Source organism: Miniopterus natalensis, chromosome 18, assembly GCF_054644295.1.
Source record: "Miniopterus natalensis isolate mMinNat1 chromosome 18, mMinNat1.hap1, whole genome shotgun sequence".
Lineage (NCBI taxonomy): Eukaryota > Metazoa > Chordata > Mammalia > Chiroptera > Miniopteridae > Miniopterus > Miniopterus natalensis.
Window position 1 is genome coordinate 13,728,956 of NC_142098.1, and position 23,097 is coordinate 13,752,052.

At 58.4% G+C, this 23,097-nt stretch overlaps 1 protein-coding gene and 1 pseudogene across 1 annotated transcript in view; one reads left to right on the plus strand and one right to left on the minus strand.

Annotated features, from left to right (window-relative positions):
- Positions 1-1,272: 1,272 nt before the first annotated feature.
- ZFPM1 (zinc finger protein, FOG family member 1) overlaps positions 1,273-23,097 on the minus strand; it is a 73,747-nt gene continuing 51,922 nt past the window's right edge. Inside the window, exons 4-10 of the mRNA XM_087827573.1 lie at positions 19,845-19,978; positions 9,548-9,650; positions 7,515-7,724; positions 3,867-4,100; positions 3,519-3,614; positions 3,281-3,427; positions 1,273-3,146 (exon numbers count right to left, since the gene is read on the minus strand). Coding sequence (XP_087683699.1) covers positions 1,345-3,146; positions 3,281-3,427; positions 3,519-3,614; positions 3,867-4,100; positions 7,515-7,724; positions 9,548-9,650; positions 19,845-19,978 — 2,726 coding nt within the window. The 3' untranslated portion in view covers positions 1,273-1,344. The remainder of the gene's footprint in view (positions 3,147-3,280; positions 3,428-3,518; positions 3,615-3,866; positions 4,101-7,514; positions 7,725-9,547; positions 9,651-19,844; positions 19,979-23,097) is intronic.
- On the plus strand, positions 12,122-17,941 carry LOC148091008 (uncharacterized; annotated as a pseudogene).

Here is a 23,097-nt window from a genome sequence, read left to right on the forward strand (position 1 = left end):
CTCAGAGCAAGTGGGAGGTGTGTGTGTGTTTGGCTCTTGCCTGTGGATGATGTCATGGAGACTGCTCTTATCCAAATACAGGCTTGTCACCTCTGTGGGGCTGGGTGGGAGGGAAATTTGCCTTGAGCCTGGGTGGGTGGCAGGAAGTACCCCTTAAACGCAGAGGAAGGTCAAAGGTCAGAGTTCACATTTATCCACCGTAGGCTGCTGAGTGAAACTGTCTGCTACTTCAAGCAAAGTTGGAAAGGACTGATGGTACATTTTCTAGCAGGGACACCAGGTTGGAGGGTGGCCTACAGTTACCCAGATGCCAAATGGCAAGGCCATGGCTAGACTCTGCTTGGGGTTGGCCTAGCATCGTCCAGTCCAGCCATGGCACAAGCAACCCCCATAGAACCAGTAGAGCAGATTGGGGGTGGGGTGTCCCTGTTCCTTACCCCCACTACAGCCACCACAGGTGCCATGCTACACCCAGTTAAGGATTTGGCCCCCCTGGTCCCAGGGGCCACTGTGGGCCTCGGTGCCCTCTCCCCTGTCCACCTTCTTCTTTGGTGCCTATTGACTGTCCCTTCTCTCCCACCAGCCTTGGTAACAATAGGGCCTCATGCTCTGCAAGATGCTCCCACCTCTGGAGCCTTAGTGGCCTGTGACTGGATGGGTGACACCCAGGCCCCAAGACCAAGTGGGATGGGAAGACCATCAGCTGGGTAGGATTAAGCCCTTTCTTTTTGGTATCTGGTGGCCAAACCAGAGCTTCTGGTCGGATCCTGGGGGGCAGCAGCAGTAGGCCTAGAAGGGCAGTGCTGGTTCCCCCTGTGCCCCAAGTGGGTATGGAGCAGCTGGCAGGTCAGCAATGTGTGTGTGTGTGTGTGTGTGTGTGTGTGTGTGGTTACTTCAGACTGACCTGGGGCTCGTTCCAGCTCTTAGGGTCACTAATCGTGGGACCATGGCAGGGGGCCTGGTCACTCCAGACTGCAGTGGCCTGTGTGTGTGCTGGAGGTGGTGGTGGTGGGCCTCTAGGTGCTTGGTGCACAGAGTGCCCAACATGCTGGCCAGTGTGCAGCCCCACCCCACAGGGCCCTCAGCTCAGAGAACTAGGCTGCTCCACCACTCTACTCATCAAATTGAACTTCTTTATTAAGTGCCAAGGGTCCAGGCGGGTGCTGCAACCCGCAGCCCCCTCTGCTGAGGCCTGTGCTTGGTGCATTTCCCAGGAGCCAGAGTCACCAACAGCCTGGCACCTGGGGGTGATTCCGTCTCTATGGGCGGCAGGCTGGCTGGCCCTGGCTCCTGGGGAGCAGCGGGGCGTGTGAAGCGGTTTCCAGTTTGTAGTGTGGACACCGGTCACTTCACGTGCTCGGAGGCGTGCGAGGAACAGTAATACTTCTTGTGGGCTATGAAGGTGGATAGGCTGCTGAACTTGATGTTGCACAGGCGGCAGAACCTGTGGTTGCCGTTGGGCAGGGAGGTCGGTGTACCCTTGCTGGGGGTCTGGACGCCCTTGTCCGAGTGGGAAGGAGGTGTTGGCGGGGCTGAGGGTGGGCCGGGCCTGGGACTGCTGTCAGGAGGGACAGTGGGTGGTTCCTGGCCGTTAAGGCCATCGCGGGGGGCAGCGGGTGAGGGAGTCCGAGCCTCTGCGCCCTGGCCCGGGCCAGTCAGGGGCTTGCCCAGCAGCCTTCCGTGGGCCAGGCGCAAGTGCTCAACGAGGTCCCCACGAACCAGGCCGTTCAGGGGGCAGTAGGGGCACACGACGGCGGGATCCTCGGGGGCGCGCGGGCGGCGCGGCGCGGCGGGGCACGAGAACTTCTTGTGCGCCAGGTAGGCCTCGAGGCTGTGGAAGCTCACGCGGCAGGCTGTGCACTCGTGGTAGTCGGCCAGCGCGGGGAGCACGGGCGTGGGGCTGGGCAACGGAGTGGCGGGGGCCTGGCGCCGAGGCTTTTTGCTCAAGTCGATGGGGCCATCGGACGGGTCCGGCCCGTTTCCGCTTCCAAGCTGGGGTGATGGCGAGGCGGGGGGCTCTGGAGCTGGGGCTGGAGCTGGAGCGGGGGCCTGCGCCGCCGGGGCGGGGCCTGGGGCTGCCGGGGCGGGGCCGGCCGCCTGCAGCTCGTAGAGCTTGCGGCGCCTGCGGGTTCGCACGGGTGGCAGTGCCGGTGGCGGGATCCCAGGGGTCCCGGGGGGCGCCGCGGGCGCTGGCCGGCGCGGTGGGGGGTCGTGGCGCGAGGCGCAGTAGTAGCGCTTGTGCACCATGTAGGTCTCGTGGCGGCTGAAGCGAATGTTGCAGGCCTCGCACAGCGTCCGTCGGGGGTCGTCCTCGTCATCCGCCCCGCTGCCCGGGCTCAGGCTGCCCTCACTGCCCCGGCCGCCCGGCTCCGCCTCGGGTGTGGTCGCGCCCCCCGCCTGGTCCTCACGCGCCCCGGGGCCCGGCGACGAGCTTGGCGCTTCGTGTTCAGCGGGCGGCGGGGCAGGGGGCGCGCGCGCAGGGGCGGGGGGCACCTTGGGCCTGCGGGCCGGGGGCGCGTCGTCGGGGGCGCGGCGGCCGGAGCAGTAGAGGCGCTTGTGCACGTAGAAGTTGCTGACGTTGTTGAAGGTGATGTCGCACTCAAAGCAGGTAGCGCCCTTGGGGGCCCCTGCGAGCAGGCCGGCCGGCGCCCCCGCGCCCACCCCCACCTGCAGCCGGCTGTGCACCAGCTCGGACATCTTGGCCAGGATCTCGGAGGCTGGGGGCGCGGCGGGGAACTGTGGCAGGAAGAGCGCGCCGGGGCCAGGGCTGGAGCCGGGCGTGGGGCTGGGCGGCTCAGCCTTGACCCGCGCGGGCGCGGAGCTGGGTGGTGAGGGCGTCCGGGAGGTAGGGGCTGGGAGCCCTAGCTCCACCTCCTGATCCTCCGGCGCCTCCACCTTGATGCTCCTGGGAGCCACTGGGGGCTCGCTGCTGGCCCCATTCTGGGAGGCTGTGCCGGCCTCTCCATTGGTGGCCTCGGCCAGGGCTTTCCTGTCCAGTCCTGGTGATGGGGCGGACCCCAGGCCCAGGTCAGAGGAAGCCAGGGGGCCGTGCAGGGCAGTGTGCTGCTGGAAGCTGGCCAGACTGTCTGCAGGGAGACCCCAAGGGCCACACTTCAGGGCTGGAGCAGGACCTTCCTGGGCCAGACCTGAGAAGGGGGCAGGGCAGGAAGGGAGAGCTGGGCTGGGCAGAGGTGGTGGAGGGCCAAGGCCGAATTGACCCCCTTGCTGTCTCATGGACCAGCCCCTTCCCCAGCCCTCAGAGGGGGCCCCTGGGGCTCACCTGGGGGGAGCTTGGCTGAGGGGTGCCCGACCCCTGGCGAGTAGATCTCAGCCTTAGAGCCCGGCTGGCAGACCATGTGGTTGGTCACCAGATGGCTGTAGAGGATGTCCCTTGTGGTGGAGATGAAGCCACAGCTGTGGCAGACACCTGCAGATGGTCTGTGGTGTCAGGGCCCTGGAGCCAGTGGGCTCCACAGACACCCTCCCTTCTGCCCCTGCCCCCTTCCCAGCCTGCTTACCGCTCTGTGTGTCTGTGTGCACCTTGAGGTGCCGCTCGCAGTTGGCCTTGGTGGTGAAGGCCGACAGGCAGATGAGACACACGAAGGGGCGCTCGCCTGGAACACAGGGCCCAGTGAGGGGCCGTGACATGGGCTGTGTGTGGAGGGCTCTTCAAGCCTCCCAGGACCCCGGCCCGGGCCCAGCCCTGAGCTGACCATCCAGACAGCCACAGATGGGCTTTGTGCCCTGGGAGCTGTGGGAGGCTGTGTGGTATGGTGGGAGGACCACACAGGCACATCTGTTGCCTGGGTGCAGTGGGCACGCTATCATCAAGCAGGCGGGGGTCCTGGGGGGGCGTGGAGCCTCACCGCTGTGGCTGCGCATGTGGATCTCCAGGGAGCTGGCACTGGGGCAGCTTTTGCGGCACTGGGGAAAGGGGCAGACACGCTCGTTGGGGTATGGCTCCTTGGGCTTCTCGTCAGCGGCGGCTGTGGCAGGGGAGCTGGCACTCTGGCGGCTGGCGCAGTAGTACAGGAGGTGAGCTTGCAGGTTCCGCTCACTGCGGTACCAGATGCCGCAGTCCTTGCAGGGGAAGACATCTTCTGTGGGGCCAAGAGGTGGGTGAAGCCTGAGGGGACATTCCTGAAGCAGAGAGGGGCCGCCTGCAACCCAGGGTGAGGCAGTGGACTCTGCAAAGAGAGGGCTCTGCCCTGGCTGCCTCTGGTGTCTTCCGGCCTCAAACAGTAGGTTTGTGACCTGGCCTTCCCCCTCCCATCACTGCTGCCTTTTCTTACCTGTCCTTTTATAACCCAGAGTGCCCTCTCTATGAATTCCCAGGATGCCCTCTACCCTGCCTTCCAACAGTGAGCCCCTTAAGGAGATGCTGTGGACTCATGGGGTGTTCGCTGGAGGAGCATGGATACACTAGTCAACACCTGCAGGAGTGAGACTGGGGTCCAGGACATGACTGTGTCAGTTATTTGGTGGGGGTGACCATGTGCAGGTGAGGAAGCAAGGGGGCAGTGAGGGAGGCTGTGGACCCCGGTGCTGTGTGTGATGTGAACAGGTGTGTGAGTGGCCAGGTGCACAGGGACCAGGTGCACAAATCCCCAAGCGCTCGGGTACAAGGATGAGAGTTGAACATGGCCCTGGGTGGCTTCTGGGGTGGGGCTGGGCAGGAGGTGAGGCCAGGAGCTGCAAGGAAGAGGAACCCTTTCTGTCCCTCCATCACCCCCCATACATTGGATGGTTCCACGTCAGTTACCAACTGAATGGTCACATTGTTTTTTTTTGGTTTGTTTTTGTTTTTTAAAAATATATCTTTATTGATTTCAGAGAGAGGAAAGGAGAGGAAGAGAGAGAGATAGAAACATCAATGATGAGAGAGTCATTGATCAAGCCCACAACCCGGGCATGTGCCCTGACCAGAAATCGAACCCCGATCGCCTGATTCCTAGGTCAACACTCAACCGCTGAGCCACACCCGGCCAGGCAGTCACATTGTTAAATCCACCAAATTTACCTCAAATAAGCTGCCTCTAATTTTTCAGTTTATAGGGGTTTGGATCACAGGGCTGATTTTTCCAGCAGGTGAAGATTTCTCTGATGGATGCTTCACCAGTTCTCTAGTTCTCAGTGTGTCTTTGTAGCAGAATTTAAAGGAATGTTCTGATTGTCTGCCTCTGCTCTGTGGCCAGTTGCCCCTTGGCTGAAGATGGCCAGAGGAGAGCTTGTTCTGCACCTTGACTTAGAGGTGGGACGAGGGGCCCTGAGGTTCCTTACCATCTGGTTTCTACCTCTGCAGGTTAGGATGTGTTTCTCAGCCTGGCTTCTCCGATGTTTGTCCTGGGTCCATAGTTATCGTACAGGTGCTCCTCCACCCAGGAGACTGCCAGGTTTCCCACTTTTCCTACTTATCTTAAGGAATTTAAGTACCTATTTATCTGGGTAAGGAGGCCACGTACCTGTAGTTTTTCTATCTCTGTTCCCTTCCTACTGTGTTTTCTCTGCTTTTCAAGTTCCCTTTTATTTGGGAGCTCAAGGCAGCTCTGTTCTCTATCAGCTGAGGCCTTGAGCTGGGATGGAGACCTGAGGCCACCAGTGATTTTTAAAAAATGTACTTGCAAGGTCAATGTTCGGGACTGCTGTTGGCCGCAGTGTCAAGAGAAGGGCCAGAGCCTTGGAGGCCCATTTAAGCCCCAACCACAATGACCCACGGCTGACCACAGGTGGGCTGACCAAAGGTGAAGTCCTGGGTGGGCACAGCCCAAGTTACCTGCACAGACACCTCAAGGCTGGTATTGCCATTACTCCTACTTCACGGGTGAGAAAATTTCCCAGAGTGGTGGAGTCTTAAGAATTAAACTGGAGCCCTGGCTGGCTCAGTTGGTTAGAGCATTGTCCCGAGGTCACAGGTTCAATCCCAGTCAGGGAACATACAAGAATCAACCAATGAACGGAATTCAATGGGAAACAATGTTCCATAAATAAGTGGAACAACAAATCGATGTCTTTCTTTCTATCCCCCTTCCTCTCTCTCTCTAAAATTGATAATTAAAAAAAATAACAAAAAGAATTAAACTGGGACACAGTAGACAACACTGACCTCAGCAGACACGCCCCCCCCCCCCCGCCCGTGTCCGAAGGTCCTGTCTCTTCCTGGGGGTCTCATCCTGCCCCAGAGCTCCCCAGGGAGCTTGTGAAGTTCTGATTGTACTCTGAGCCCCAGCACATGTTCCCCAGGCCATCTGGGGGTGAGGGTGCTCAGAAGGGCTCTCCTCACGGACTCCCCCACCAGCAACGGTGCTGACCGACACCCATCTAGACAGCCATGCCAAAGTTCTTGGCCTCTTACTTGCTGCCGCCTCTCCACCTGGCCCAACCTTAACTGGCTGGTCCCTGTGGGCTCCAGTGTCCCATCTGGCTATGCCTCAGCTCCATCCACTTGCATTAAGCCATTATTGCCTTTGAATTCCTCAAAAAGGTCACTTTTCTTATAATTTTGCAACCCCACAGCTGCTACCCAGCAGCCAGGGTGATTTTAAAACCAAGTTGGATCACACCCTTTGCTGTTCGAAGCCTTTAGTGAGACCTCATTGCTCTAAGAAGAAACCCATTCTTGCCCAGAACCACCCTCAGAGATTTGCTCCCTTTGCGTTTGCCACACTGCCAGGCTCCAACCACAGTGACCACCCCCTGGGCCTCAGTGGGCCACCACTCAGTTGCTCTTTCCTGGCGTGTAGGTCTGAACCTGACTGTTCTGTTGTCTGAGCAGCTTTGCTGAATACCTCAATTAAAGTAGAACTGCCACTGTCTGATCCTGTCACTGCTTTCCTTCATGGGATGTACCCTTGCCTACGGCTGCTGCCATCACCTCCAAGTAAGGTCACCTCTCTGGTGTACTGATCCTTTCAGGGTGGGCCAACACCCCACCTCGGTGACCCTGGTGCCTCCACTGCTTGGTTCAGTGTGGAAGTTAAACAAGTATTTGTGGTATGAGTGAAGCCTATTTAATTCTCACAACTCCGAGGCTTAGTATGTGCTGAGAAGTGGGCACAGTACCAGTGTTTAGTGGGTAGGACCAGGGGCGATCCACATGTCAGCAGAGGTGGAGAAACAGAGAAACCAGCTCTGCTTCAAAGAGGGAGGCATGGGCTCAGGTTTGCTCTTGCTCGCTGGGCCTTTGCCAGTGTAAGACCCTGAGGACCCTGCTGCCTACGTGCTAGAGCTAGGCGCATGCTGCTGCCCTGCCTCCCTGCAGCCTGCTCAGGGCTGCCCCACCTGTGGGCCACCCATGTCGTTCCTATGTGCTGGCTGCAGCCTGGAGCCCCGTCCTCTCACCCCCACCTTTCAAGCTCCCCAAGCACGTCTATTGCAGCACACTTCCTCCTCTGTTCAGATCCCAGTGGTCACAGATCTTTGCAGATCTTGAGCTCCTGAGTACCACCTGCAGCTCTACACCTGGGGCCTGTGCTGGCCCTCCCATGCACCCGGGGTGGCACGAGGGTGCTACTCACTGTTGATGACTGCTGTGGCCAGGATGGATGCCATACCGGCTTGCTGGGGCAGAAGCTGGATGTCAGTGTGTGAGGGAGCCAGGCACTCGGGCTCTGTTGGTTCCTTCTTCACAGGGTGGCTGGGGGTGCTGTGGGGCTCCGCTACGAGAAATACGCTCAGCAGTCCACCTGCTGGCACTGGCTTGGTGAGCCTGCACCAAAGTGCTCCATCTGCAGGGGTAAGGGCACCTGTGATGGGAGGGCCAGCAGCCCTGGGCCCATCATAGCAGCTCTGCAAAGACTCCCCTCATACCCTCCTGAGCGCCTCATCTTAGAGACCAGAGTTTTGAAGCTTGGGGTAGGGGATAGAGCCATGGCCATGGTCAGGGAGTGGCCATGCCTGGTGGAACCGCTGTGGCTGGTCAGTTTCTACAACAATTTGTCCTGCCTCCCTGGGGCAACTGGGTGGTCCCCCAGGCCTGCCCAAGCCTTGGGCTTCCTTGCCCTGAGCTGAGCCCATCAAGTAGAACTTGAGGGTGACCAGCAGAGCTGCCCTGTTTTCCAGGAGAGGGGTGGCATGTGGGACAGGTGGCAGAGTGCCTGGGGAGGGCCTAGTAGCAACTGGGCCAGGCCCTGGACCAGCCTGCCTGCTCCATTAAACTCTGCTGGTGCACTATTCCCAAGGTGGCCTGCAGGGGGCAGCCTTGGCCAACAGGACCCTGGAGAGCTGCCCAACTGTCCACCTCCAGTGTGCAGCACAAGGCCACCTCACTAGCTGCAAGGACCTTTGTCCTGCCTGGGCAGACACAGGTGGCCGGAGTCCTGCTGATCGGGCTAGGAAGAAGGGCTGGGCAGGTAGCTTTAACTGACCCACATCCTGGCTGGGTATATAATCTCATGGCTGACTACTTGCTGCCAATATCCAGTCCTCTAGCTGCTTTCTGAGTCCTTAGGGTACCCCTTGGTGGGAAGGAGCCAGGGTTTTCTCCCCCACCTGTGGATGGGGAAACTGAGGTATAGAGGGTGAAACACTGGGCCCAGGTGCATGGGGTTGACAGCAGGGTGGGTTGGAAAGCCCAGGTGCCCTGATGCTGAGCCCAGCACCCATTCTGTACCCCTTCTTGGCCCTAGCATTCCCCAGATGGGTAGGGGCTGGGCTGAGGAGCTGGTCACAGGGCCGTTGCCTATCCACAATGGCCTTTGGCCCTGTCTGGAAACCAAAGCCATTTTCAGGACAGAGCTTTGCCTGCACTGGGGTGTTCAGCCAAATGTGCTGTGTGCTTAGGAAGTGGAGGCGATGGTGACACCCCAGAGCATTTTAGCAAAGTGGTGGCTCCCGCAGGGGAATGAGGTTTGTTTTCTGTGGTCAGTAGGTGCACAGCCCTTCTTGGTGGCCATGTGGCAGACAGCCCTTGCTTGTCTGTAGAAGTTGCTACGTGTATGTGTCCACATCCTGCCCTGGGACCTGAGTCTCCTTATTTGTAATGGGGGGCAGGGGTCCACACCACCCTGACACCCTGATCCCCTGATCCTCACACACTGGAGAGGCCATGCTTCATTTTCCTCAGGAATCAGAACTCCCGGGCAGGCAGGGCTGTGGCGATAGAGATGGTAGCCCCTGCATCTGAGTGGCCTGAACTCTGAATTGAGAAGGTGAGGGGGGTGAAGACCCCCATCTTGTTCTCCCTCCTCCCTCTTCAGGCCCTCCCCCCAGGACCCCCCCTTCCAGAAGGTGTAGGGAGGCAAGAGAGGGCCAAAATGCACAGGCCCTGGTCCAGTCGGCACCCATTGCTGGGCCCCTGGCCTCCCTGGCCTGGGTTCCTCCACTGCCCTGGCGGTATCCCAGAGGCCCTGAGAGCAGTCCCGGCTTCCTGAGACCCTGCTCCCCCATTCCAGGGCAGACATCTGTCTGGCCCCAGATGGACATTAATTGGGGTGTGGACAGTCCCTTGGCCTGGCCCAGAGCAGGCTGGTTTCCCTTTAAGAGCAGGCCCTGGGAGAGCCAAAGGACATCCACCTTCCGGAAGGCAGAGAGGGAAGCGCCAGATACCAACCCTTCCTGTGGATCTCCACATTGGCCTCAGCCTCCGTCAGGGCCTGGGGCAGTGTCCTCAGCCAGCAGGCCTCATCCTCCAGCAGCAGGGTCAGGGCCAGGCTCTGGGGGGGCAGAAAGGAGGGGTCAGCAAGGACATAGCATGGGAAGAGCCCAGCTGGGGGTTCCCCACAAGGTATGTGGGAGAAAGCCCAAGAGACCACCTGGTGGGGTGGCTGGACATCAAATCATGTGCTGGTGACACCTTTTAGGGGTCAGGAGCTGAGTTCTCTTGAAACTGAGGCCCAGAGAGATCAAGCGACATACCCAAGGTCACACAGCCAGCCAGTGACAGAGAAGGAATTCGCACTCAGACTTGTGTTCTCTCCTTACTGCCCTCCTACCCCCCATCTTAACAGGCAGCTGGGTGCTATGGTGAAATCCACAGGGCACATGGGGCTGCACCAGGCACAGGCAGATTGGTCCTGAGGAGACGGGAGGTCATGAGGAGGGGTGTCCATGTCCTCCCAGACAGTTGGGGCTCCCTCCCCATTGCAGGGCAGGCCCACTTTTGTTCAGACCATCCTGGGGCCAGAACATGGCAGACACTCAACACCTGGGCCCAGCCGCTCACTGAGGTTCCCAGGCAGCACAATGTCCCATGCTGAAGCTGGCTCAGTACCTGGCCCCATCCTTGTGGCTCCCAGAGGCCAGCCCCTTGCCCACCCGGCCTTGGGCCAGCCTGGAGAGCAGGGAGTGTCCTCCTCCCATGTCACAGGTGAGGAAACTGAGGCATGGGGAGGGAGGGACAGGAGGGGGAGAACAGCTCATGCTTGCCCCTGCCCCTGCCCAGCAATGTCCTCTCTCCCAGCTTGGCCTGCAAGCTGGCCTTTGCAGCATCCGGAAGGAAAGAGTGTTCTGGGTTAGGCCCTCAGGGCTGCTGCCCGCTGGGCCTCAGAGGGGGTGGCCTGATTTCCGGAGCCCTGCAGAGCAGAGGAAACACACGCCCCCTGTCCCAAAGCAGCCTGGTGCCTGGAGATGGCTGGCTGGGATGGGCCGCCTGCAGCCCCCCTCTGGCCCAGCTCTTGATTATACATGGTGTTGTGGTGCAGATCCAGGGCTGGCTGGTGGGCAGCAGAACCATGGCCCTTTTTGCCTAAAGAGGTTTGGGTGACCACTGCTGCCCCTCAGGCCTCTGCCCCAGCACTGGACCCTGGTTCTGGGCCCCTCTGCCTGGAGGTCCCCAAGCTTAGCAACTGAGTCCCGCATGGAAAGGTATGGCACACGTCAACATTTGGGTATTTTGTTTTATGCAAATAAATGCTTTAGAAACTTTAACTGAAGAACCAGTGTCACTTGCTGTCACCTGGAAATGCTACCGCCTAGATGGTGGTGGTTTTGTGCACCCTATGGGTGCACATGGCAGTTGGTGGGGATGCTGCCATGGTGGGACAGCCAGGGCAAGGGATGGTGTGTGGGGTGTCCTCTGATGGGTTCCAGGAACCTCCCTGCCAGGTCCAAGCCCATGGCACTCTCTTGTGCTTTGGCTGTGGGGACTCCAGGGGCTCCAGAGCTGGCTGTCAGGGTCCAGTCCAGCCTTGACCTCTCCCACTGTGACCTTGGGCAGGGCATTGCCCCTCAATAGCCCCTTTGACCACCTCTGCATCTTGTCCCCATCCTGTGGCAGACTCAGGGGCCCAGGGAGATCAGGCCAATGTGCCTGAACTCCCAGCCAAGTTGGGGCACCATGGTCATTGGAGCAGCCACATGGCTCAGTCATGGAACAGGTGAGCAGAGAAGAGCTGGCCAGTGGGTCAGGGAGAGCCCTACCCATCTAGTAACACGAAGCCCTCCCTGGGCCTCGGCGCCTCTCTGCAAATGGATGATGCCCCTCCGGATTGGAACTGTGGCCTGAGTCTGCGTGCTCACTCTGGACCCATTCTTGGCTCTGTGACTCAGTTTCCCCCAGGACACTGGGAGGAAGTAATCTGTGTGAAGCCCTCCTTTGGAACAGCACCTGTCTGATATATGACCAGCACATTGACAAACAAGCCCCTTGCTTTTGCATTTCCTTTGGCCAGCAGGATACACCAGGCAGGGGCTGTGCCTTTGGGCCCAGGAGGCTGGTGTTCACTGGGGCACCAGGCCAGCAATCACTAAATGTCAACTTGGGCATTTCCAACAAGGTGGCCTGCTTTTAACAGACACCTGGTGATTCTGACACTGCAGAGCAGGGGGTGGGAGCTGGGTGCCAGCTGGGGGTCCCTGCTGGCTGGGAGGTCTGCTGAGGCCACAGTGGGGGATCAGGCCTGAGGCAAAGTGGAATAGGTGATGGTGGGGGGTTGCTGGCACAGCGGTAGGTGAACCAGCAGGGCTAGCAGCTAGCAAGGCAGAGGCTGGGCCTCCTTGAGTCTCTAATGAATATTAATGAGTAGAGGAGGGTGAAAAAAATTAATCTGCCTGATCCTCCGATGGGTGCTACGGTAACGATATGAAATCTAATTATTCGTCCCAATATTTCTAAACCCTCAAACTGAGACTGACAGCCTCCCGGTTGGTTTAATGCTTATCACTCTCAGGAGCGCGTGTTCGCAGCATGATAAACCCCGCGCTCAGCTCTGCTGATGCTGCAGAACCCCTAATTTCCCATGTGCGTTCCAAGCTGACGGAAGGCAGCGGCGCCATGGCCCCGGCCAGCTCTGTGCCTCCTGCCCGGAGCGGCCCGTCTCTGTCCCAATGAGTATTGAGTACCTGTGCTTGGTGGCTGCCCTGGCGGGCTAGGTGACAGCCCCTATCTGTGAGCGCAGAAGAGGGAGGGGATGCAGGGGCCTAAAGGGGGCTCTGTCCTACACCCCACACCTGATTCCCAGGAGGAAATGGGTCAGGAGATCCCGAACTTTATGACCGACTTTCACCCCCATGTTCTCTCAGCCCTTAACACCAGGGTGGGCTGGCCCCCCACTTAAATGGGGAAGGCTGGAAAAGGGTGGGGCACAACCATCTGAGTGGCAGCACATGCTTGCAGGGGCCACTCCTCCCCCCTGGCTCTTGGGGAGTATAGCATGGCCTTGCCCAGCCAGCCCTGAGCCAGCCCTTTGCCCTGTACCAGGCAGCTGGACCCCCATGCCTGCTGGCTCCATCCTGAAGGCCACCTCCCTGCCCCCAGCACGCTGAGCCCCGGGGGCTGGGGACATCGGGTGAGGGGCAAATTTCAGTCTCTGCTTCCCCTGTGGAGGGGCTCACACAACATGGGGCTGGCCCTTAGTTATTTTCTTTCTTTTTTCTCTACTTTTTTCTCCCCAGTTCCGAGGAGCCGGAGAACAGAAGCCCTTTGGTGGTGAAGGCACTGGGCTGAGGCAGGCCCCCTTCCTGGCCTGGCCTGCCCTGCCCATGGGCAGCAGGGTGCAAGCTTGGGAGGGGCTACTCACAACCCCTCCTGGCTCTTCTGCCAAAACCAGCAGGGCCGTGTGTGCTGCCAGCTGCTTTCCCTCCATGGGTGCCCCCAGGCTGGGTGCCCAGTCTGGGTCCAGCTTGCTCTGGGCCCTATCAGGAGTCAGAGAGGAGCCCTGTCTGCCCTGCCTACAGCCCCTCAGGGTCGCCCCTGTCCCTCCCTCCTGGCTCTAGGCCGGCCCCACCCAGCCCCGGGATAACGGGCGGCCACTTTAAATTCTCTGGGTGCATCTGAGAACACTCCTTGTTTCCCCAACAAAGAGGTCAGTGTCTGGATTCTGTGCCCGCCGATAACCATCAGAAACCCTATCTCCGCCGCATCCGCTGTGACAACTTTATCTGAGGCTGTTCCCAAACCTCGCGGTGCTTCTCATGAAGCCGCATGGAGGGAGAGGTGGGGGCCTGTTTTGGGGGAGGGTGGCCTGGCACAGGGAGCAGACAGCCCTGCAGAAGGTCAGCAGGGCCACTGGGCCTCCCCCAGGTTACCACAGGCAGGTTCCTGAGAGGGCAGGGCTGGGGCAGGCCGGGGTGGGCTCTGACGGGGCCTCCCCCACGCCTCTGTCCTTCAGTCCTTCAGCCCATCCTGGGAAGCCCCTGCTGCCCTTATCCCCAGCTCACCTTGCCTGAGGCAATGGCCTTTCAGTCCTCAGGCCCCTTTTGTCTCCCTAGACCCTGTGAAGAACCTATTTCACAGGAGAGGAGACTGAGGCCCACAGAGGTGAATGGCCCACACCCAGGGCCACAGGAGGTGGCTTTGTGCACATAGGATTAGAACCCAGGTGTGCATGATCTCCACTGAATCACTGCAGCTTTTTCAATCATTCATTCATTCACTCATTCATTCATTCATTTGGCAAACAGTCCCTGAGGGCGTGCTTTATGCCAGGTGCAGGGGCACCATGAACAGAACATGTAGTCCCTGATGTCCTGGCTGGCATGGATGCTGGAGTGGAGAGGCCAGCAAGAAACAAGCCATGGAGGCTGGAGGGGAAAGTGCTGGAGAAACAGGACAAGGCTGAGAAGGACTGAGGCCTGGTGGGGGTAGAAGCTGGGCATGGGCAGCTGTAGCCAGGGCAGTGGGGTGAAGCCTGGAGGGGTGAGGAGGGGTGGGCGCTGTGTGGGCATCAGTGGGAAGGGGACATCAGGATGCGGGGGAGGGGGGAGACAAAAGGGGAGAGGACAGTAGAGGGGAGGAGACAGCAGAGGAGAAGAGATGGCATTTTCCTTAGGGTGGCCCTAGGGCTCAGGGAGGGAGTCAGACATTAGGGTGGACCTGGTGCCTAGGGGAGGGGTGGCCAGGGCTGAGGAAGAGAGGCCTCTCCCAGCCCTCAGCATGGGTCTTTCTGGTGTGGTGAGAGGGGTCCTGAGTCCCTGACAACAGCTGAGTCCTCCTCTTGGATCTCCAGCGGGCCAGAGTCTGGGTTGACTCTGTAGCTCGAGCCCCTTCTTGCCTCCCACATCCTGTGGCATTTTCCCAGCTCCCACAACTGCAGGCAGGGGAACTGAGGCATGGAGAGGAAGGGTGCCAGGGACCCAGGAAGGCCAGCAGCAGGTCTCCTGTCTGGGGCTTGTCCCCAGGAGGACACCCCACACTACCCTCTTCCCTACCCTGGTGTTCCAGCCAAGCTCAGACCTGAGCATCCCCTCAGAGGGTGACCCATGCAGAGCCAGGGGCCAACCTGGCCTGGCCCTAGCTCTGCTGATTGCTAGCTCTGTGGAGTGGGCTGAATGTGGCCCCTAAAGATATATCCAGCAGAGCCTGAATGTGACCTTGTTTGGAAAAAGGGTCTTTGCAGATGTGATTAAATTAAGGATACCCAGATGAAATCATCCTGAATTATCCACGTGGGTCCTAAATCCAATGATAAGGAGAGACAAGGAGGCAGCGGTGGGACTGATACATCTCCAAGCCAAGGACCCCTGAGGATCACCAGCAGCCACCAGAAGATGAAGAGAGGCCTGGAATACATTCTCACTCACAGAGCCCAGAAGAAACCAGCACTGCCGACCCCTGGCCTCATAACTGGGAGAGAATATAATTCTGCTTAAGACACCAGGTTGTGGCACTTTATTACAGCAGCCACAGGAAACTCATATTCTGGGGCCCTCTCTGAGCCTCAGTTTCCCCATCTGTACAATTAGGTTAGTTGGAACAGCTTCCTCATGGCCAAGGTGAGTCAACAGTGCCAGGGTAAAGCTCCAGCACAGGGTCTGCTGGGGAATGACTGCCATGGTCCTAGTGACTAGTTGGCACCTCCAGGTCTTGGCCAGGCTGCACCTCAGTAATGTGGGAAGGAGAAGGGAGCAGCACAGCCACAGGGCATTTCCTGTGATGTCCCATGGGCTGCTGGGTCTACTGGACAGAGGACAATGGGCTGGGATGGTTGGAAGAGGCTCCTGGGAGCACCATGGACATGGACAGGCCCCCGGGGCTGGTTAAGTAAGGAGGCAGTGCTGAGGCAGGGACCTGGGCAGGAATGGCTGGCAGGCCAGCTCCAGTGCTGCCTTGCTGTGCCCATGGGGTAGCAACTGCTTGCTGTCAGGGTGTGTCCACATGCCATGTGTCACTAACTCTTACTTTCCAGGTAGGAACATGGAGGCTGCACAGCTGCAGCCAGCAGCACCTGGCACCGAGGGGAAGAGGCCTCCCTGACGTGCAATGCTCGGAAACATTTCAGCAGGTGCACAAAGCAGGATGCAGGGCGGCTTGCAGGGCATCCCATCTGGGTAAGGGAGTCAAAGCAACCCACATCTGGGCTGGGTGTCCCAGAAGTCAGGGAAAAGCAGTGCAGTGATGGGCTGAGGGGTGGGGGGGGCACAGGGAGCATTCTTTCCAATGACAAACAAATGTAAATGAGAATCAAAGAGGGAGAGAGGCGCATCTCCAGGAGTGCTCAGGGGCAACCTGCCTCATTCCCCCCACCCCCGCCCCCCAGAGGCTCCGACTAGGGCTTGCCCTGCGTGAGGTTTGGCTCTGTAATGGCAGTGACCCTTGATGCCAGCCTTCAAGGCTCCCTACATGGAGAGCTGCTCAGAGTCAAGGGCCCCAGCCCCACCCCCATCTCCATCTCCATCTCCAGGTGAAGGACCAAGGAGACCCACCCTCTACACTGATCCCTGGACAAAGACTCACCTGGGGCCAACCTCTCAGGCAGGGTCTTTCCCCAGTGAACCTGTTGCCCTGCTTGGCAGCCATGGGGTCCCTCCCAGGTCTCATTGATGTCATGGTGGTCTTATGGCTAAAGTGGGTAAGCGCTGGACAGATGGGCCAAGCCAGTGTGGGCCAAGTTGGGGGTGAAAGTTTGTTTGCTTATTCATTTGCCCATTCATTCATTCATCCATCCATCCATCCATCCATCCATCCATCCATCCATCCACCATCCATCCTGAACATTTCTTTTGTCTCTGACTGCAAATTTTAGAGCTGGCTGGGCCTCCAAGCCCTCGTTTCCAACCGTGGAAACTGCTACTGGATCAGGGAGGGACTTGTGTGAGTTAACACAGCAGGTTGGTGCCAGAACCAACTCTCAAGCTCCCGCCAGGCTCTGTGCCCTCTGTGTCCTTCCTGAAGCTCCCAGCCCCAGAGTCCAGCCACCCTGTCCCCTCTCCAGCCTGCAAGAAGCTCCCCTAACACAAGCAGGAAAGGGTCGCCACACCCCATTGACACCCCCCCCCAGAAAGAGTGAATACCGCCTGGGGCTGATAGGACGATCTGGGGCAGGAGGTGCTTGGGGGAGAGAACTGGGACCCATCAGCTGAGCTTGATAAGGGGCCTGCTGAAATGTGAGCAAAAATATTTAGACAATAAATGAAGTATCAGAAAGGAGTGCGTATCTTTAAGAAATCAATCATCTTGTACGTTGAGTCTGGACACTTGGCGCCAAGGCAGAGATAGCGCCTGCTGGGGAGATAAGGGTTAATCAAGGATTTAATTCTGCTGCAGATAAAGCTGCAGGGAAGAGCAGGCGAGGCTCCTTCCTCCCCGGGCTCCTCCACAAGAGCCTCAAAGGTTGCTGGCTTCTCTGGTGCTCGCTCCCTCGCTCCCCTCCGACATTATCTCTCTGCCTGGAGGGCGTTTCCAAGCCTCATGCCAAGTCTCCCCAAGCTGACCTGTGCCCCAGGCCCAAGGAGGGCACAGCCCCCAGTGAGGAGGCTGCAGGTGGGAGGGGAGGGGCCCTGTCTCTGGGCCCTCAGCCCTATCCTTACGGAGCCTGCAGGGGTCTCTGGGCTTGGGCAGACATGGGTTCCAATTCTCCCTCTGCTATTTGATCTGGATGGCCCTGGAAAGTCACTTAGCCTGTTTCCTCATCTGTAGAACAGGGGCAGCAGTCCCTGCGTCAAAGGACGCGAGGTGTGTGTAAGCACGGACACGCAGCAGTGTGGGGACAGAGTCTGGAACACACACCCATCCATTGTGGAAGGGGCTGATTACCCCCAGGAGGGAGCAGAGGAGAGAGGTGCAGACTCCGCTCAGAACATGCTGAGACCCCCAGCCCTCAGTCACCCGCCTTTGTCCTGTTACTGCTCATAAGTTTTGACATTGAGAGTTCAAGAGAGACCAGGCCACAGAGCACCCAGCCTTCCTCTCCTCCTTCCAACTATTAACTGGCCCCCAACAGCCTACCCTCTGAAGAGTCAATTGCTGCTTGAATGCCTCCAGTGACAGGAAGCTCACTGCCTCCAAAGACTGCTCTAAACACCACAGCCTCCATCCCACAGTGGAGCCCAAATCAGGCTCCTTCCAGGAAACCAAAATCCATCCTGGAGCTTCCACTGTTCCTCTCTGCTTGGAGCCAGAGGACAAGAGGATCATCCCTACTGCAGGGCTACTGGCTCTAGTGCCTACGGAGCCCTGCCCTGTGGTAGGCACCACTTGTGGATCATCTCTCCTTTAACCTGCCCAGCTGCCCTGGGAGGGGTGTGTTGCTGGCTCCCTCACTTCACAGATAAGCTGTAGCTCCTCTGAGGGGAGGCTGGAGGGTCTGCAGGCTCAGGCTTCAAGGACCCTTCAGGATTTTCCTGTGTCCCCCCCAAGGTCCCCAAAGGTGAGGAAACAGAAGCTCAGAAAGGTCAGGGACCTGTCTGGAGCACACAGCAAAATAGCCATGAGGTAGGAGACCCAGAATCCAGACACTGTGCCATGGGGGAGGCTCAGCCACAAGGTGGGCACCCTCAGTCCTAGGTCAGCCTCTCACCAACTTGCTGAGTGGTCTGGGCAAGCATCTGCCTTTCTGAGCCTGACTGCTCTTCTGTGACAGTGTGGTCAGCCTAGGGGGTCCTCAGCTGGGATGCACATGTGGACCCTGGGAGACATCTCCAATCTCTTGAGGCCCAAGCCCACAGATTCTGACACAAGGTGACCCATAGCCCAGGTTTTATCACCCACAGGAGAGGGTGGGGGCTATAAGTGCTGGTCCAAGTGTCTGCAGCTGGGGATTCTGCCTGCAATCCTATCAGCCTTCAGACACTACTGTAGCTGAGTTCCTGGGGCCCTGGTTTCCGCAGCTGAGAAACAGGGTCTCTAACTGCCAGGTTGGAGCTGGTTAGAGCTGTCAGGGCAGCATTTAGCTTCCACTGCCTGATGACTACTTGGAGACTGATTGGAGGCCCACACCTGGGGTCTTGGGACCAGGAGACCCTCAGTACCACAGGGCACCCACCAGCTAGTGTGTACCCTGGATCAATCCATACCTGAATGCCACATCAGGAACCAAAAAGGGCCCAGGCCATGGCTGTGCCTGCACATTTAGAGCACCTGAACCTGGGCTTGAGGGGACCAACCTGGGGCGCCACCCAGCCTCCCAGGCAAGGGCCATCAGGACTAGGAGGTGTTTCCTGACTACTCATCATTCATATGCCCCTTAGTTACCATCATACCATATGCTGCCCAGAAGCTACCCCTTGCTTACTTACTCATTTCTCATAATTGATGTCCTTTCTTAACTGAAATGTATTTTAAAAGGAACCATTAGCTCTGGTTGGTGTGGCTTAGTTGGCTGGACTTTGTCCTGTGCATGGAAAGTTTGCCAGTTCGATTCCTGATCAGGGCACATGCCTGGATTTCAGGCTCGATCCCTGGTAGGGGGTGTGCAGGAGGCAGCCAATAGATGTTTCACTCTCACATTGATGTTTCTCTCTCTCTCTCTCTTCCCTTCTTCTCTCTCTAAAAATAAAAAAACCTTTTTTTAGAAAAAGGAGCCTCTGTACCCCTGTAAGAGGAGGCCAGATCACCTTGCCATACACAGAAGGTAGCTCAGAAGTAATACCAAGAGAAATGATGACCTGGTAGTTTTCTCATCTAGTGGGAAGGTGCTGCCCAGGCGGGGATTCTTAGTTAAGGAGGGAGATTAGAAAGTGCTGAAGTGCTGATGACACTCAGGCACCAAAGGTGCCCTCTCCTTGTCCTCAGAAGGACCCACAGGGACAAAAACAGAATGGATCTCCACTAGGGGGGCCCCTGCCCATAAAGTCCCGGGGTGGGGGTGATGTCCCTGACTTCTGCCCCAGCCACACGCAAGGTCCAGTCCCACCACTTGGTTCCTTGTTGTTCCTCTCCTCGAAAGCCCTTCTCCTTTTCTGCCTCACCAGCTTCTACTCATCCATTAAGGGCTCACTTTAAAAACCCTCCTCCAGGAAGCCCTCCCTGTCTCACCCAAGGTCCCTTAGGCCCCACATCACCTCCTCCAGGAAGACCTCCTTGTAATCTCAGTTAACTCTCTCTGACCTCCTGGTCCCAATAGCCACATCTTCTGATGTATTTTACATGGAGTGGTGGGAGTTCCCTCCTGGGCCTGTGTCCTAGGTGGGATGCTGCCCTGGACCCTGCCCTGTGGCCAGTGGGTGGGCTAGCTGTGGTTGGGTCTCCTTACCGGTTCTGTCTGCCCAGGAGATGAGGCTCTGTTCTGGATGCTCCCGCGGAATGGGCCCCACAACAGGCCCTCAGCAAGGCTGCGTCGAGCCCGCACGCACTTCTGCCCATCCTGCAGGACCTGCTCCAGCTCGTCTGTGGGGAGAGACGTTAAAGGTGTGAGGGGTCCCAGCCATGGTGACCACCCAGCCCTGCTGCCTGCCCGGGTCCAGCCTACCTCGGCAGCCCCAGCCCCCTGGGAGCAGTCAGGAGGCTGCAGGGCAGAGGAGGGAGTACTGCCCTGTGGGTTGGGCCTGAGGTACAGGGATGGAGGCTGCTGCCGGGTTTTGGGGGCCAGCCCCTGTGACAAGGCCTTTCCTGGAGACAATGGGCTACAGGGCTAGGACAATGAGGGGTGCTTTGGGCCGGATTTGAGGAGGCAGGGGCATAGCTTGGGGTCCATGGCTGCTCTGTCAGGGACATGTGTGGCCTGGGAACCATAGCCGCTGTGCGGGAACACACATGGCCCGGGACCACAGTGGCCGTGTCAGGGACATCAGTGACTCTCAAGCAGCCCAGGTGACATTGGCAAAGTTGCTTGTGCCCAGGATGAATGCATGGAGCCAGGTCACCTCTGCTGCCTACACTGGGATGGGCACAGAGCAGAGGACTGATGAGGCCCACATCCACCCCATCGCACGGTCCTCCCAGCCCCTTCCCATTGGCCGAGTCCCCGAATCTGCACAGCAGCACTGTGAGGGCAGCTGTGGAAATTCTGGGCCTTGGTTTCTGCATATATAAGATGGGATCCCCAATTCTTCCTACCTCCTTGGGTGGTATGAGGGCTGAACGAGTTAATCCACCTAGCAGGTGTAGCACAGAGCCTAGTGGGGTATCCGAGGCACAGCGCCAAGCACTCCCCACAAGGACCTCAGCAAAGCCAGAATCTGCACCTGGGCGGTGCTGAGGTCAGCTCCATTTATTCCCTGAAGATCAGTGGGGACCCCAGGATGCTGCTGCTCTCACACCACCCTCAGGACCTCTGCTCACTCTCTGGAAGGTCTGGGTCCTGACTTGCTGAGGTGCTTGGCCAGCCACGGCCTCTCTCATGGCCTGTCTCCTAGCTGAGGGTGTAAGGCCTCCAGGGGCCTGAGGCTCCCTGTGCCATGGGCAGGGTCACAGTCTCTGGGCTCTGCCAGCTTGTGTGGCCTTGGCTGTGACTCCATGGCATGGCTAGAGTAGTGGCATCCACTGTAGAGCCAGGATTCCATCATAGTTACACAGACAGATGGGCCTCCACTGTGAGGCCCTACAATGGTCATTCTCACGGGGCGGGAACCTGGGGTTGGACAGGGTCTACAGTCAGGCTCCTGGGTTCAGCCCAAGGCCTGCCACTCGATCCACATGACCTGTGTAGTGGGCTGAATGATGGCCCCAAGAGATATTTCCACCTGGAACCTATGATTGTGTCCTTACTTAGAAAAAGGGTCTTTGTAGATGTAATCAAGTTAGAATCTCAAGATGATACCATCATGGATCATCCAGTGGGACCTAAATCCAATGACAAATGTTCTTATAAGAGACACGCAGAGGAGAGACTCAAGGAAAAAGACTGTGTGAGGACAGAGGCAGAGATGGAGTGATGCAGCTGGGAGGAGGCTGCGCCAGGCCCCCAAGAGCTGGGAGAGGCAGGAAGGGCCCTGATGACACATGGATTTGGGACTTCTGGCCCCAGAACTGTGAGAGAACAGGTTTCTGATGTTTTAAGGCACCAAGGTTGTACAAATTTGTCAGGGCTGCCCTGGGAGAATCACACCTGCATGCTACCCCCTCCCCCACCTCGGTGTCCTCATTGGACAAGGGGATGGTGGTGGCCATGCCCTCAGATGGCAGCACCTCCCTAGGCCGCATAACCTCTGCTTGGGAAGGCCAGGCTACTTTATGCCTCAGGTGCCACCCAGGCTGCCTGGGCCCACAGAGGCCTCACGTGGCCTGGCCTGGTCCCTGAGCAAGCGCTGCTGTGGCGGGCCCACTTCCTGGAGCCCCGATTGGGCAGGCTGTGGCCTTAATGGGCCCGATTATCAGATAACTGCCGGCCTAATGGCAGAGATAACATGTAAATATGCCAGGAGGCCTAGCTAAAACGTTCTAACTGGGTCCTTGTCTTCCCCAGGGCAGATAAGATGGCAGGAGACCAGGGTGAGGCCGAGGAAGCCAGCACCCCTTTATCAGCCCCACAAAGAGGGGGGCAGAGGCTGGTTCTGTCACTTTGTGGCCTGGCCACAAGGGTCTGAGTCCTCTGCCAGCCCACCTAGGATGCCTGGGTCCCATGGGCCACTTCCTCCCCTGGCCCTCAGGAATCAGTGCTGAGGGGCCGAGTAAGAGCTGGCTAGGCATCAGGGACAGGAGTGTGGCCTGGCGACATGCAGTCATTCAATTCTGCCCAAGCGGTCCTATAAAGCTGGTCTTCTCTTTATGGCCCCCTGTACAGATGAAGAAACGGAGGCCCTGAGAGGACACACAGCTGGCAGCGGGATGCCAGGATCTGAATGCAGGCTGCCAGGCGCCAGATGCTGGCCCAGGGGCCTGGCCCCTTGTGTCCTGGGTGTATCTGGGTCTGTGGTCCTCCACCTGGCTGGCCCTCAGGGGTGAGGGGGGGTGAGGGAGAGATGGCGATGAAGAGGCTGTCTAGAGATGAGCCCACTGGGCACTCATTTGTCCATCCATGTGTTTGTCTGTCTAGCCATCTGACAGGTCCATGTGTTGCTTCTGAGGCTGGCAGGGAGCTAACAATGGGCTGAGCCTGTGCACTGCCCTCTCGGGGCAGTAGGATCAAGGAGGAAGCATCCAGAATCCTAACACAATGGCTTACCCCTACCCTGACAACCAGGTACACACTAAGCCACACAGGGGTTGGCCAGCACTTGGGCCTCTTAACAGGGTTGCCCACTTGTTCCTCTGGGTACTAGTTCTGCTGAGGCCACAGACAGGTCAGGTACAGTGGCAATGGCTCCCTCTGTTTCCATATATTTTCTTTTCTATGTGCAGAATGTTCATGAAGGAGTCGTTCCTGGCCTTGTCGGTCATGGAGTCCCCATGAGGAGATGCCTTCCACCTGAGGCTGGTGCCCACCTTCCTGTCAGAGGAGGAACTCAGAATTCAACTCAGTCTTCCCACGTGTAGGCTGAGACTTGGGGACACAGAAGGGGAGGAAGGCAGCTGGCCCAGGCCACCCAGTGAGCAACAGAAAGAGTAGGGCAGCCCCAGGCCTCCCA